Source organism: Schistosoma haematobium, chromosome 4, assembly GCF_000699445.3.
Source record: "Schistosoma haematobium chromosome 4, whole genome shotgun sequence".
NCBI classification, from domain to species: Eukaryota; Metazoa; Platyhelminthes; class Trematoda; order Strigeidida; family Schistosomatidae; genus Schistosoma; species Schistosoma haematobium.
In genome coordinates this window covers 21942590-21955567 of record NC_067199.1, presented here as the reverse complement: position 1 = coordinate 21955567, position 12978 = coordinate 21942590, and the positions used below count along the sequence as shown (strand labels likewise).

The window sequence follows — 12978 nt, the reverse complement described above, 5'->3', positions numbered from 1 at the left end:
CAAATTAACCAGGTAAACGAAGTTCAACTTTTTGCGACAAGTAAAGAACGGTTCTTCATGAAGCTAATTGGTTATAGGGAGCATGCGTTGCTACGCCACGCAGACGTGGAAATCTATATAGATTGTATTATCGAGTGTTTTCATTATTATTTTAGGTGTAGTATATGTGTACTAAGCGTATTTTCTGGTTACGCTTATTCTTCCATATCCGACTCTCACACGTGGTCTTCTCTTTATACTCCTTTATCAACAACTAGACGTAAATTTATATTTTTATTGTTGGAAAGGACTTGGGTATCACTTCGTGTGTTTTACTCTGCTAATCGATGAAGAATAATTTGTTTTGTTATTTCTGTCTGAATCCGAAACTATTCAAGACCGTCTGATCTTTACTTCTAAACCCATTTGAAAAATTCACATCATACTTGATTGCTATAAGAGAAACGTCGCTATGTTGAGACGAGTTCAATGAAGAGCAACCGAATAAAGTACTTGGGCAAACATTTACACTCTTCCCAGCTACCCTGGGTGGGTTAAACTTGCAGCCTGTGTTGTATATTGTAGGGCCAGTGAAATGTCACTGAGCCGTAGCCAAATCATCCGGCAGTTGGATCACTGGATGTCGAACAGATCATCGCTCCCTGCCAAGGTCATGTATAAGCAACGCGCATTATTTAATCATACGCCATGGACTGGCCCAAGCGGCAGTGGTCTTACTTTCGCTTGTATCTACCTTAACTAATATATTTCTGTGATAACGTCCTCTGTGTTGTACAGTCTTCAAAGCATCTATGGTACCGTGATACGTCAATGGGGTAGTCCACGTAAGGTGCTGACCACGAGGTGTGACTTCGACGTTAGCTACTTTATCACACCATTCACGTCTAACTCGAGTAGGCCTCCAATCATTTCGACATAGATCATCTACGTTGGTGATTTACACTGGTGAGCAAGACTTCGAATAACGCAACTTATCACTATGATCTTTATTATTGTATTCTATACTTATTGTTTTTCATTTTTATCATCGTCTGTGTTAATCTGTTACTGTGAACTTTCGTTGCTTCATGTCAATGTTGATTGGCATTTAAACCTAAATAATTCGTTCAATCGACAGAACTAACCAATCAACTACGATTATAATCGGCTATCGTGGTTCTTTAACAAGCACTAGCAGCATGTAAATGCTCCTGTGTAATATGTCTGTTAAAATATCAACCACTCGTGAGTATAGCCACAAGGCAACACGAACGCATATCTCTGTAACTTATCCACTGGTATAAGCGAGACAAGATTAACTGTCGACTATAAATTCATCATTCTGCTTAACCACTATCCACTAGTCTGTTTTACTTTCTTTTTGACCACCGCCTGTCTAATTTCCAATTGCTGAGTTCCATGGCCAAACAGAGGATACGAATGCTAGAAGTTTACGGTGAGTTTGAACTATAAATTTCCTGCGATCTTAGATCTCGTTTAGACTGTTCTTAGGTAATGCTATCTATTCGGCTTACATTAATTCTGGACTTATATAAATTCAGTCTACAACGCTGTGTTAATCGAAAAATTTAATTAACTGTACCTCGTACATAATCCAGATTCAAACTACTGCCTACTTCATTACTTAAAGGCAAGAGTAACCCAGGCGAGTTTCATAATTTCATTAGATCATTTCGTACTATATTTATGATGCGTGATAACATTTCGTAGTTGCTTTCACGTAAACTAGTCATATATTCTGTCACTGCCGTCAAGTTTTAGTCGAAATCATGTACATTTATGACTCGTTAGTCGACATACTGTGGTAAAACATATTGCATGTACACGAGCACGCTTAGTCCATGTCCCAAGTGCACACGTTGTCGTACTTAATATGTCACTTAACGCTAGGTAATAAGCTCTTTGTATCAGCCTTTTACGAAATGGCCACGTTACCTGGACCCTCTAAACCTTAGTTACATTGGTGGTTACCATTTTAATTAATGTTTATTATACCCTTTGTATTTGCTATTAATTCACACGGGTAATCATGGCTCCATTTCCTTATTACACGACAGTCATTTTAATTCTATTTTCGGTTTATTTACATGCCATACGGGTTTGAAAAATATCTAATCGTCCTCAAAAATTCCCCACGAACCCAACCATAGTTTTCGTATATGTTTTTATTCACACATCCAACTGTTACGCTAATCATACCTAAACGAACGTTCAGTGCAACTGTCAGTATACGTAAGAACGATGTTATTTAGACTTGACATTGTAACACATCTGAACTATTGTAGTTGTTCTATTTCGATGTCGTACTTTATTTTATGAAGTATTGTTTCCTCGTGGCAGTTATCTCACCGATGATTTCGGTACATCAATCGGTTGTTCAACTACCCGACGATTTAAGACCTGTCCAGTTCAATTGGTGGTCTGACGACAATATCATTCGCGCGAATCATCAGTTTATGCAGTCGAGCGAACCTCCTGCAAACTGAAAACGATATTGTCGCCTCTATCCCAACACTGACAGCGTTTTTCACGGGTGTCAATGACATGAGTCCAGAGTGACACTCTTGGTTTCTTATGTTCTTTTCGATATTTTTCTGTTCACTAACCGAACAAACACGTAGCATTCACCGTTTATCATCTTTTAGAGACTTCATCGTGCCACCTTTTGCTGTCGATTTGTAGCCTTCAACCCTTACTGACTGTAACAGCAGTCATCGACTTTTCAAACTGTGACTACAAGTTGGTCAATAGCTTCGCACAACGAAATCACGACCACTCTTCACTGTTATACTTCTGTACTTACGGTTAGTCTGTTAGATATAGTTATGACTAGAATTTGACACTAATTAATAGCTGTCAACGACACTGTCCGACTTACAACTTTAAACTAATGACAGTACAAACAAGGACATCGATTGATAATACACTTATCCTACTATCGCTATAGCATCATTACTCTTGCGGCAGACTTAACGTTTGTCATCGGAGGAACTGAATTACTTGTCAAGGCTATATATTTCAGCGCGACTTGATAGAACAATAAAACGTTTTGTTCTTTTCATTATTTCTATGGTTAATCAATTTACGTTTAAGCAACGTCCTACTAACATATTATGACTCGCTGTTTCCCGACCAGTTTCTGCCGCCTCCTTTCCATTTCTTTTACAGATAAGCAATACCTGGAGGATTTATAATATTCGTTTGGCACTCTCCGGCGCGCGACTGCTCCCAACATGTTTGGTACCGATTCAAACGGCCGCTGAATCTGGTGGGGGAGTATTGTAGGGCCAGTGAAATGTCACTGAGCCGTAGCCAAATCATCCGGCAGTTGGATCACTGGATGTCGAACAGATCATCGCTCCCTGCCAAGGTCATGTATAAGCAACGCGCATTATTTAATCATACGCCATGGACTGGCCCAAGCGGCAGTGGTCTTACTTTCGCTTGTATCTACCTTAACTAATATATTTCTGTGATAACGTCCTCTGTGTTGTACAGTCTTCAAAGCATCTATGGTACCGTGATACGTCAATGGGGTAGTCCACGTAAGGTGCTGACCACGAGGTGTGACTTCGACGTTAGCTACTTTATCACACCATTCACGTCTAACTCGAGTAGGCCTCCAATCATTTCGACATAGATCATCTACGTTGGTGATTTACACTGGTGAGCAAGACTTCGAATAACGCAACTTATCACTATGATCTTTATTATTGTATTCTATACTTATTGTTTTTCATTTTTATCATCGTCTGTGTTAATCTGTTACTGTGAACTTTCGTTGCTTCATGTCAATGTTGATTGGCATTTAAACCTAAATAATTCGTTCAATCGACAGAACTAACCAATCAACTACGATTATAATCGGCTATCGTGGTTCTTTAACAAGCACTAGCAGCATGTAAATGCTCCTGTGTAATATGTCTGTTAAAATATCAACCACTCGTGAGTATAGCCACAAGGCAACACGAACGCATATCTCTGTAACTTATCCACTGGTATAAGCGAGACAAGATTAACTGTCGACTATAAATTCATCATTCTGCTTAACCACTATCCACTAGTCTGTTTTACTTTCTTTTTGACCACCGCCTGTCTAATTTCCAATTGCTGAGTTCCATGGCCAAACAGAGGATACGAATGCTAGAAGTTTACGGTGAGTTTGAACTATAAATTTCCTGCGATCTTAGATCTCGTTTAGACTGTTCTTAGGTAATGCTATCTATTCGGCTTACATTAATTCTGGACTTATATAAATTCAGTCTACAACGCTGTGTTAATCGAAAAATTTAATTAACTGTACCTCGTACATAATCCAGATTCAAACTACTGCCTACTTCATTACTTAAAGGCAAGAGTAACCCAGGCGAGTTTCATAATTTCATTAGATCATTTCGTACTATATTTATGATGCGTGATAACATTTCGTAGTTGCTTTCACGTAAACTAGTCATATATTCTGTCACTGCCGTCAAGTTTTAGTCGAAATCATGTACATTTATGACTCGTTAGTCGACATACTGTGGTAAAACATATTGCATGTACACGAGCACGCTTAGTCCATGTCCCAAGTGCACACGTTGTCGTACTTAATATGTCACTTAACGCTAGGTAATAAGCTCTTTGTATCAGCCTTTTACGAAATGGCCACGTTACCTGGACCCTCTAAACCTTAGTTACATTGGTGGTTACCATTTTAATTAATGTTTATTATACCCTTTGTATTTGCTATTAATTCACACGGGTAATCATGGCTCCATTTCCTTATTACACGACAGTCATTTTAATTCTATTTTCGGTTTATTTACATGCCATACGGGTTTGAAAAATATCTAATCGTCCTCAAAAATTCCCCACGAACCCAACCATAGTTTTCGTATATGTTTTTATTCACACATCCAACTGTTACGCTAATCATACCTAAACGAACGTTCAGTGCAACTGTCAGTATACGTAAGAACGATGTTATTTAGACTTGACATTGTAACACATCTGAACTATTGTAGTTGTTCTACTTCGATGTCGTACTTCATTTTATGAAGTATTGTTTCCTCGTGGCAGTTATCTCACCGATGATTTCGGTACATCAATCGGTTGTTCAACTACCCGACGATTTACAACCTGTCCAGTTCAATTGGTGGTCTGACGACAATATCATTCGCGCGAATCATCAGTTTATGCAGTCGAGCGAACCTCCTGCAAACTGAAAACGATATTGTCGCCTCTATCCCAACACTGACAGCGTTTTTCACGGGTGTCAATGACATGAGTCCAGAGTGACACTCTTGGTTTCTTATGTTCTTTTCGATATTTTTCTGTTCACTAACCGAACAAACACGTAGCATTCACCGTTTATCATCTTTTAGAGACTTCATCGTGCCACCTTTTGCTGTCGATTTGTAGCCTTCAACCCTTACTGACTGTAACAGCAGTCATCGACTTTTCAAACTGTGACTACAAGTTGGTCAATAGCTTCGCACAACGAAATAACGACCACTCTTCACTGTTATACTTCTGTACTTACGGTTAGTCTGTTAGATATAGTTATAACTAGAATTTGACACTAATTAATAGCTGTCAACGACACTGTCCGACTTACAACTTTAAACTAATGACAGTACAAACAAGGACATCGATTGATAATACACTTATCCTACTATCGCTATAGCATCATTACTCTTGCGGCAGACTTAACGTTTGTCATCGGAGGAACTGAATTACTTGTCAAGGCTATATATTTCAGCGCGACTTGATAGAACAATAAAACGTTTTGTTCTTTTCATTATTTCTATGGTTAATCAATTTACGTTTAAGCAACGTCCTACTAACATATTATGACTCGCTGTTTCCCGACCAGTTTCTGCCGCCTCCTTTCCATTTCTTTTACAGATAAGCAATACCTGGAGGATTTATAATATTCGTTTGGCACTCTCCGGCGCGCGACTGCTCCCAACATGTTTGGTACCGATTCAAACGGCCGCTGAATCTGGTGGGGGAGTATTGTAGGGCCAGTGAAATGTCACTGAGCCGTAGCCAAATCATCCGGCAGTTGGATCACTGGATGTCGAACAGATCATCGCTCCCTGCCAAGGTCATGTATAAGCAACGCGCATTATTTAATCATACGCCATGGACTGGCCCAAGCGGCAGTGGTCTTACTTTCGCTTGTATCTACCTTAACTAATATATTTCTGTGATAACGTCCTCTGTGTTGTACAGTCTTCAAAGCATCTATGGTACCGTGATACGTCAATGGGGTAGTCCACGTAAGGTGCTGACCACGAGGTGTGACTTCGACGTTAGCTACTTTATCACACCATTCACGTCTAACTCGAGTAGGCCTCCAATCATTTCGACATAGATCATCTACGTTGGTGATTTACAATATAATTGTAAGGAGGAATATTATCATAATGTATTACATCGTGACTCGAATAGTGGTTATTTATTGTTGGTGAAGTGACACTGAATCAACCATCAATTTTAACGTTTCTTTATCATAGGAGAATGTTAACTAAACATTGAATAACTAATGACAAGTAGCCAAAGCTGTGAATGAATAACGCGATATAATCATTTCACATGATGGAACTAGTGCATGTGTATGAATTATCATTTCTCTACCTCCCAATATGTGTCCGAAATGTCTAGAGGCTAAGTAGATTGCGAGTTCATTACCTAAACAGGGGCGTTTTGTCTCTCCTGGTTTGAGACGTTTTGAGAAGAACGCAATCAGTTTTCAGACGTTTTCAAGCAGTTGATTAAGCATACCACCCCATGATTTGTTTGGAGCAGATACTTTCGGAGAGAATAGGAAGTCTGATTCCTAATACGTTAACCAGTTTCCTTGAGCCAGGTAATCCTCTGGTTGTTTGCTAGCCTCAAAAATCAGCCTAAAACATAAGTAGACTAAATTCTCATTTATTATCAAATGGACGGATAATACCGGACTGTAACAGGCAGCTAGATTTGGCCTATCTGGTGCTAGCCTCCTGAGTCCAGCAAGCACAGATGCGCCTTCTGTTTTCAGTGAGCGATTTATCTCAAGCTTGCCTTTGGAAAATTTGAGGGTCCGATTAGATTACGCATGCAAACTTCACCAGTACATACTGTAACTTATCAGTGGCGGAATTCGTGCCAAAATTAGAAGAATTATGTAACTGTATTTGACATTTGTGAAATTCGTAGTTTCTTCAGATGCCAAACATTTTGTAGTGGAAAGAGAACGATGAAAATCCCTCCGCAGCATTTTTGTTGGAGAGTACTATCATCTACCTGTTCCTTCTCCCTGTCGTATATTTTAACCTTTATTCAAAACTCTTTTGACCACACTTTATGTGCTGTATAGTCAAAAGTTTCCCTAACACATATTAGAGTGCTAAACAACAAAAGAAACAGTTAATACCAAAGAGTTCAATATCTGAGAATCAATAAAAATATTCCTAAAAATATGGGACCGAATATCTATCTTCAGGGATTCCATCAATCTTCCGAAGCAGACAGACAAAGTGTAACGGAAGAGAACGATGAAAATCCCTCCTCAGCATTTTTGTTGGACAGTACTATCATCTACCTGTTTCTTCTCCCTGTCGTGTATTTTGACCTTTGTTCAGATCTCCTTTAACCACACCTTTTGTTCTTTAGTCTTCCTGTAACAGATTTTGATCCAGTTGTATTTATTCTCAGAAATGATGCAGTATTAGTATCCACTAAAACGTTCAAGCCCAAATTTCAATCTCTAAAGTAAAATCGGCAACTGTTTAGGCACCTCTACTTAATCGCCGCCACCGTTGTTAAGGTTATTCGTTTTTTATTTTCTTGGGAGCCTGTTTGAGCCAGGCATACGGTTGGCTGCACCTGGTAGGTTTAGTACCAAACTTATTGTGATATCGACAGAACTGCCAAGATTGTCCACAACCAATTCTTTTGAACAAGTCAGTGGAGCACATTCAAAGTTCCAGAATGAAAACAAAGTTAAGGCTTGAGACCAAATTTCCATTGAATATTACATCATAATATATGTCAGTCACTCAGTTTATAGGCGAACATGTACTGTAAAATGCTGGATAACGCACAGTTGCTAACATTGCCAATTGCGTAAATAACAGCTTATCACTTTCATACTAACCATTCAATTAGAAATTCAACCCATTTTAGTTAGTTTTTTGAGACGTGGACATGTTTCGCTCGATAGGTATTTTGTCTCGGATCAGGTGTCGTTTTGGTATTTATGACGTGTATCTGCATCTAATGATTCTCGATTCACTAAAACATCATTTAATCTTATCTGTATGTCAATCGCAAGATAACAGCCGAAAATAAGGTCGAGGTTATGAGGAAACTAAGCTATGAGATAAGAGGGAATTGAATTTCAAACATACACAACAACTAACCAAGTCCCAATGAAATATGAAGAGAATTCTATAATGGATGGAAGTAGACAGTATATTCCTAAACACACTTTGATACATACTGAAAAACTGAAAATGTATATTTATTAGAAATTCCCAGGTAGTTTCAGTTCTGAATATAGAAGAGCTATTGCAAACCCACATGAATATCATCATGCATCTACATATGTGAATGTACATGTTATGCAGTAATAAAGAGCATACCTTGAAGCGGTCTTTCACAAACTTGTTCACAACTTAGTGAGACAAAAACAAGTTGGACATTTTGTCCCTGTATACAGTACCCGTAGAAAGAGTTGTAGAAATGTATAATCAATTGTACTTTGGTTTCAATGAGGTGTATATCCAGGGAAGGATTTAGTTTACAAGTTAATTTCTGTCCTGAAAAGTAACGGACGACGTTCGTCAAACGTGCAAACCTATTCAGAATACATAGCTTCTCGTAGGTGATTTCAGACCTGCAGTTTATGATTAGTCAGGCTATTCAGGCCTAACAAATATCTTTCCTAATAATCGTTTCAGGTTTGCCCATTTCCAAAATGAGTTATGCTGTTTTTGGAATCTTAACGTACCTTCGGAAACTAAGGAGCTACTTTAAATTTTCCATGTTTATCTGCTTGTAAAAGCGTGTCCTTTGAAGGTCGAGTATGGGTTACTTTTGAATTTTTCCTCTGCCTTATGGGATGCAATGGCACTTAGGAAGTACTTGAGTTCAGTAATTTTTTTGTTGGCTATCTATTTCGAGGCATGTTCATCACTTGGGAATAACAGCATCTTAATAAATAATATTTGCATTGAGTACCGTAAAAATGTGTCGATATACGTTAAGAATATAATATACAATATGTCAACCAAAACAGCACCCGTTTCATTTTGTGGTTGGTGTAGTGAAACTGTGTATAAACTAAAGAAAGTCATAGAAGAGCAAGAGGCTTATAGTGCGAATGGCGAGGCATGTGCTGATCTCTTGGCGAATACAGAAAGGGTGAGTGATTTCGAGGTTTGCACTTCGAATCAGGGTAAACTTATTAATTTTCGGTTGTTCATTTGTATTTTAGAAACAAAAGATAGGTCTTTGAAATGAACTTAAATATTCTCAGCCTTTGAAGTGAGTGGTAATATTCTAAAATGCTGATCTCAGAAATCCCAGTAAAACCATCAATGTGAAAAGCCTATATCACAGTCCCGTCTGAACCAATAAAACTAAGGATAACAAGTCCTTAATTTGGACACAAAATACATTCACACATGTATGAAAATGGTATTTTGCGATTATAGGTTATGTCAGTTCGTGACGAAAATCCTTACTGTAGTTCATAGTCGTAAATACCATCTCTTGACCGTGGCAAAGTGGATCGTCTGTAGGTCACCATCGGTTGCTCAAGGTTGTCCATAAATTATAATCCTACCACTCATGCTTATGATCTTAATAGGATGGGACAAAAGTAATGTTTTACATGACCTATCAGCACTTCTAGTGATGTTTATTCCCGTCAACGAAAAGAAAAAGTTAAGAATATTGCTTCTAGAAAACGACCACTATTCTTTTCTTCATAGCTTTCTAGTGATGAAGACTAGGTATAGGAACCTCTGAGTTTTCATAGACATGCGTCTTCCGACGGAACAGTCATTAATGACTGTTCCTCAACAGTTCCTTTCAACTCGACTGATAAATAACTGAAACGAATTTTGTATGTCTTTCAGGCTTCACACGAAAAACATACCGTTAAGGTGTATGTATAACGAGCTTATTAACTACTGCATGTGCATATTCAACAACGCGAGTGTACTTGCAGTACATTATTACTTATTAAAAACGTCTAAAAAAGATATTCGGCATTGTTATTGGCTAACAGTGTACAATGCAATCTATTTATCAACACACAAGGCATGACAATCCACAATATAAATAGGGAGGATTTCAATCTGTAGTCGAATTGGTATCTTTTTTGCGTGTAATAAATCAACGTTCAACAATTACCTACTACCTTAAAGGTTGAATGTAATTGAAGTAGGGCTATAGCAAACTCGGTAACATTTTTCTCAAACATAGCTTTAAACCACAAAGTTAACGACGGTTGCGCGATAATTATACAGATATTAAAGCATTTATGTGAATAACGTTATTCCTTTTACTTCAAAGGCACAAATGTCAGGAATTCATGTTGTATGTGCGTATGATTTTGTTTGCAGATTTCTTACTATTATGGTATCACTATTCGGTTTCAGGGTACAATAGATTCTATCGACTTCATTTTCGATAAATGGAATCGTTCCTTCTGCTCCCATTGTCTTGAAGAAGTTTATTCCGATCAAAGCATTAGTATATCAGCGGATTCTTTCAATAACATAGAACAGCCTAGACGCCTTCTACATACGGATTCTCTATACAACTTGCAAGTCTACAGTAAAAACGTGCGTACATTCTTCGAAAAGCTTGATGATGCTTTAAGTTGTTTCATGCAGTTCATCAATAATCCCAACATATCTATTCTCAATGTATTAAATTTCCCCTCGCCTAGCACCTTAAATATCAGTTCGACGGTTTGTCAAAATTGTTCAGCAGCGTATTATAGCCTCCTAGATTACTACACTAATAATCTCCTAAGATATAACTCTCTAGAAGGAGGGAATCAAAATTTCCTTGTAAAAGAACGCTCTGGTCATCGTTTCGCCGTATGTTTGGACGTACAAAATGCCATAAATCGCACACAATGGGCTTGGTACAACTTATTTCGATGCCGAACGGAGGAAGTTAGTCATATTGGCTTCTTCTTACCATTGATAGTTTGTGTCACATTCCTCGTAGTTTTCCATTGTCTTGCCCAATCAGTATGTCGTTATCCCGCTCATCTGCTGGTATACAGGCCAAGACGTGTTGAACCTACTGTTAGATGTCAACGAATTCTTAGCACAGCCTCGATTTCGCGTGGGCAAATGTCATTAGTCCGGTCTTATGGGACCATTGGATCTGTGGAAGATAACACAATAGATTCTAACCTAATTGCAAAGACATACTCACAGTCTGACTCACTATTTGACAATCGCACAGTGGTAATCCGAACATAATCCAGAGACTAACAACATATTGCTTATTAGATAAAACAAGCTAAGTGTCTTTCACAATTATTTCATATTTGTCTATATTTTTGCACAATCAAGAAAATGTTCAACCGCATAATCCACTTTTATTGTTCGTCATCCTAATTATTTTATTGAATGATAACTGAAGATTTGTTTATACGTGATTTATCACCTCGTCTCAATAAAATGGTGTATGAGAAAAACGACTTTATCTCGTATTAAATGGGGGATTCAATATGCTCTATGTACCAAATCACATCCATAGTGAGATCACACACAGGAAGCAGTAAACGAGCGGATTTTCACATACTCCTGCACATTATGTTGCTAGCTTAGTTTTCATCGGATAGAAAATTAGTTAGGGCTATATAAGAAGACTAAACATTTCCTGATTTCACAATGATAAATGTATTTTCACTCTGTAAGCACTTTGGAAATGTCAAAAATAGGCATCGTACTCCTTTAAACAAATTTATTATGTCCTAACGGTAAAAGAGCCTTCTTAAATGTCGGTTCTAGCTCAATATCTTTTTCCCAATCATAGTACATTTTTACACTTTCAACTGTTGTGTAACTTCGCCGTCAGGACACATTGTAAAATAACCAAAAATCCGAATTAGTTGCATTCAAATATCCTTTTAACAAACATTAGTGATGAATGTTTATGTTCTTTCTGTACGACAAAACCTCATTGTTTAAGCAATTGTTGTAATCTTAATCTTTTAGGGATTAGTCAGATCGAGGTTCTGACCTGTAGTTGACTACTATAGACGAGAAATGATGAAATAAACCTACTTGGTTTAATTTGTATAAATTCATCGGATTAACTGCGTCAATAAATAACAGAATAACATAAAATGCGAGTTTTTGGATGCATGTATTTCACTCAGCCATAAATCAGAGACACAAGGCAAAACCTGTCTACTCAAAATATTACTTATTACAAGCGTTAATGTAGGTCGTAATAATGAATAATCCGAGAAAGAAGATGGATGTCGGGTTAGATAATGATTATATAGATACCTACACTTAGGACACATAAGCATATAGCTGACAAGGATATGAACAAAAGAGGTGCATGTGTCGAAGGTCGTAGCTGCTTACAAAGAGAACAGGGCTATTGGGAACGTAAAAGTGACTCACTAGCCACAAACTGATTAAACTATGAAAGTTTGTCCAAAATTTAGGTATTACGGTAGAACAACCATAAGTTCTTATGACAAGAAGATTCACTAATCTCTAGTTTTGTCTCTTCACTTAAATTGTCTTACTACACCAAGTACAACGTGCTGTGAAAAATCTAGAGAAACAGGTCATTATGATATCATACTTTTTGGCTGATTCCTTGTAAAAGACAATACTTCATTGGTGAAGATATTATTGTTATAAAGAAATGTTCTTATATCTGTTTAAAATTTGTGATGGGAAATCAGACCTTGCTTTAACAGTTGGAAACACTACACAAGCCCCCATCGTCCAAAAT

General features: G+C 37.7%; 1 protein-coding gene across 1 annotated transcript; it reads left to right on the top strand.

The window, feature by feature from the left end:
- Positions 1-9043: 9043 nt before the first annotated feature.
- On the top strand, positions 9044-11480 carry MS3_00007654 (uncharacterized protein; the record flags this gene model as incomplete). Its single annotated transcript, XM_012939914.3, has 2 exons — positions 9044-9396; positions 10641-11480. The coding sequence occupies exons 1-2, from the start codon at positions 9100-9102 to the stop codon at positions 11478-11480; spliced, it is 1137 nt and encodes a 378-aa protein (XP_012795368.3). The 5' UTR covers positions 9044-9099.
- Positions 11481-12978: the final 1498 nt, after the last annotated feature.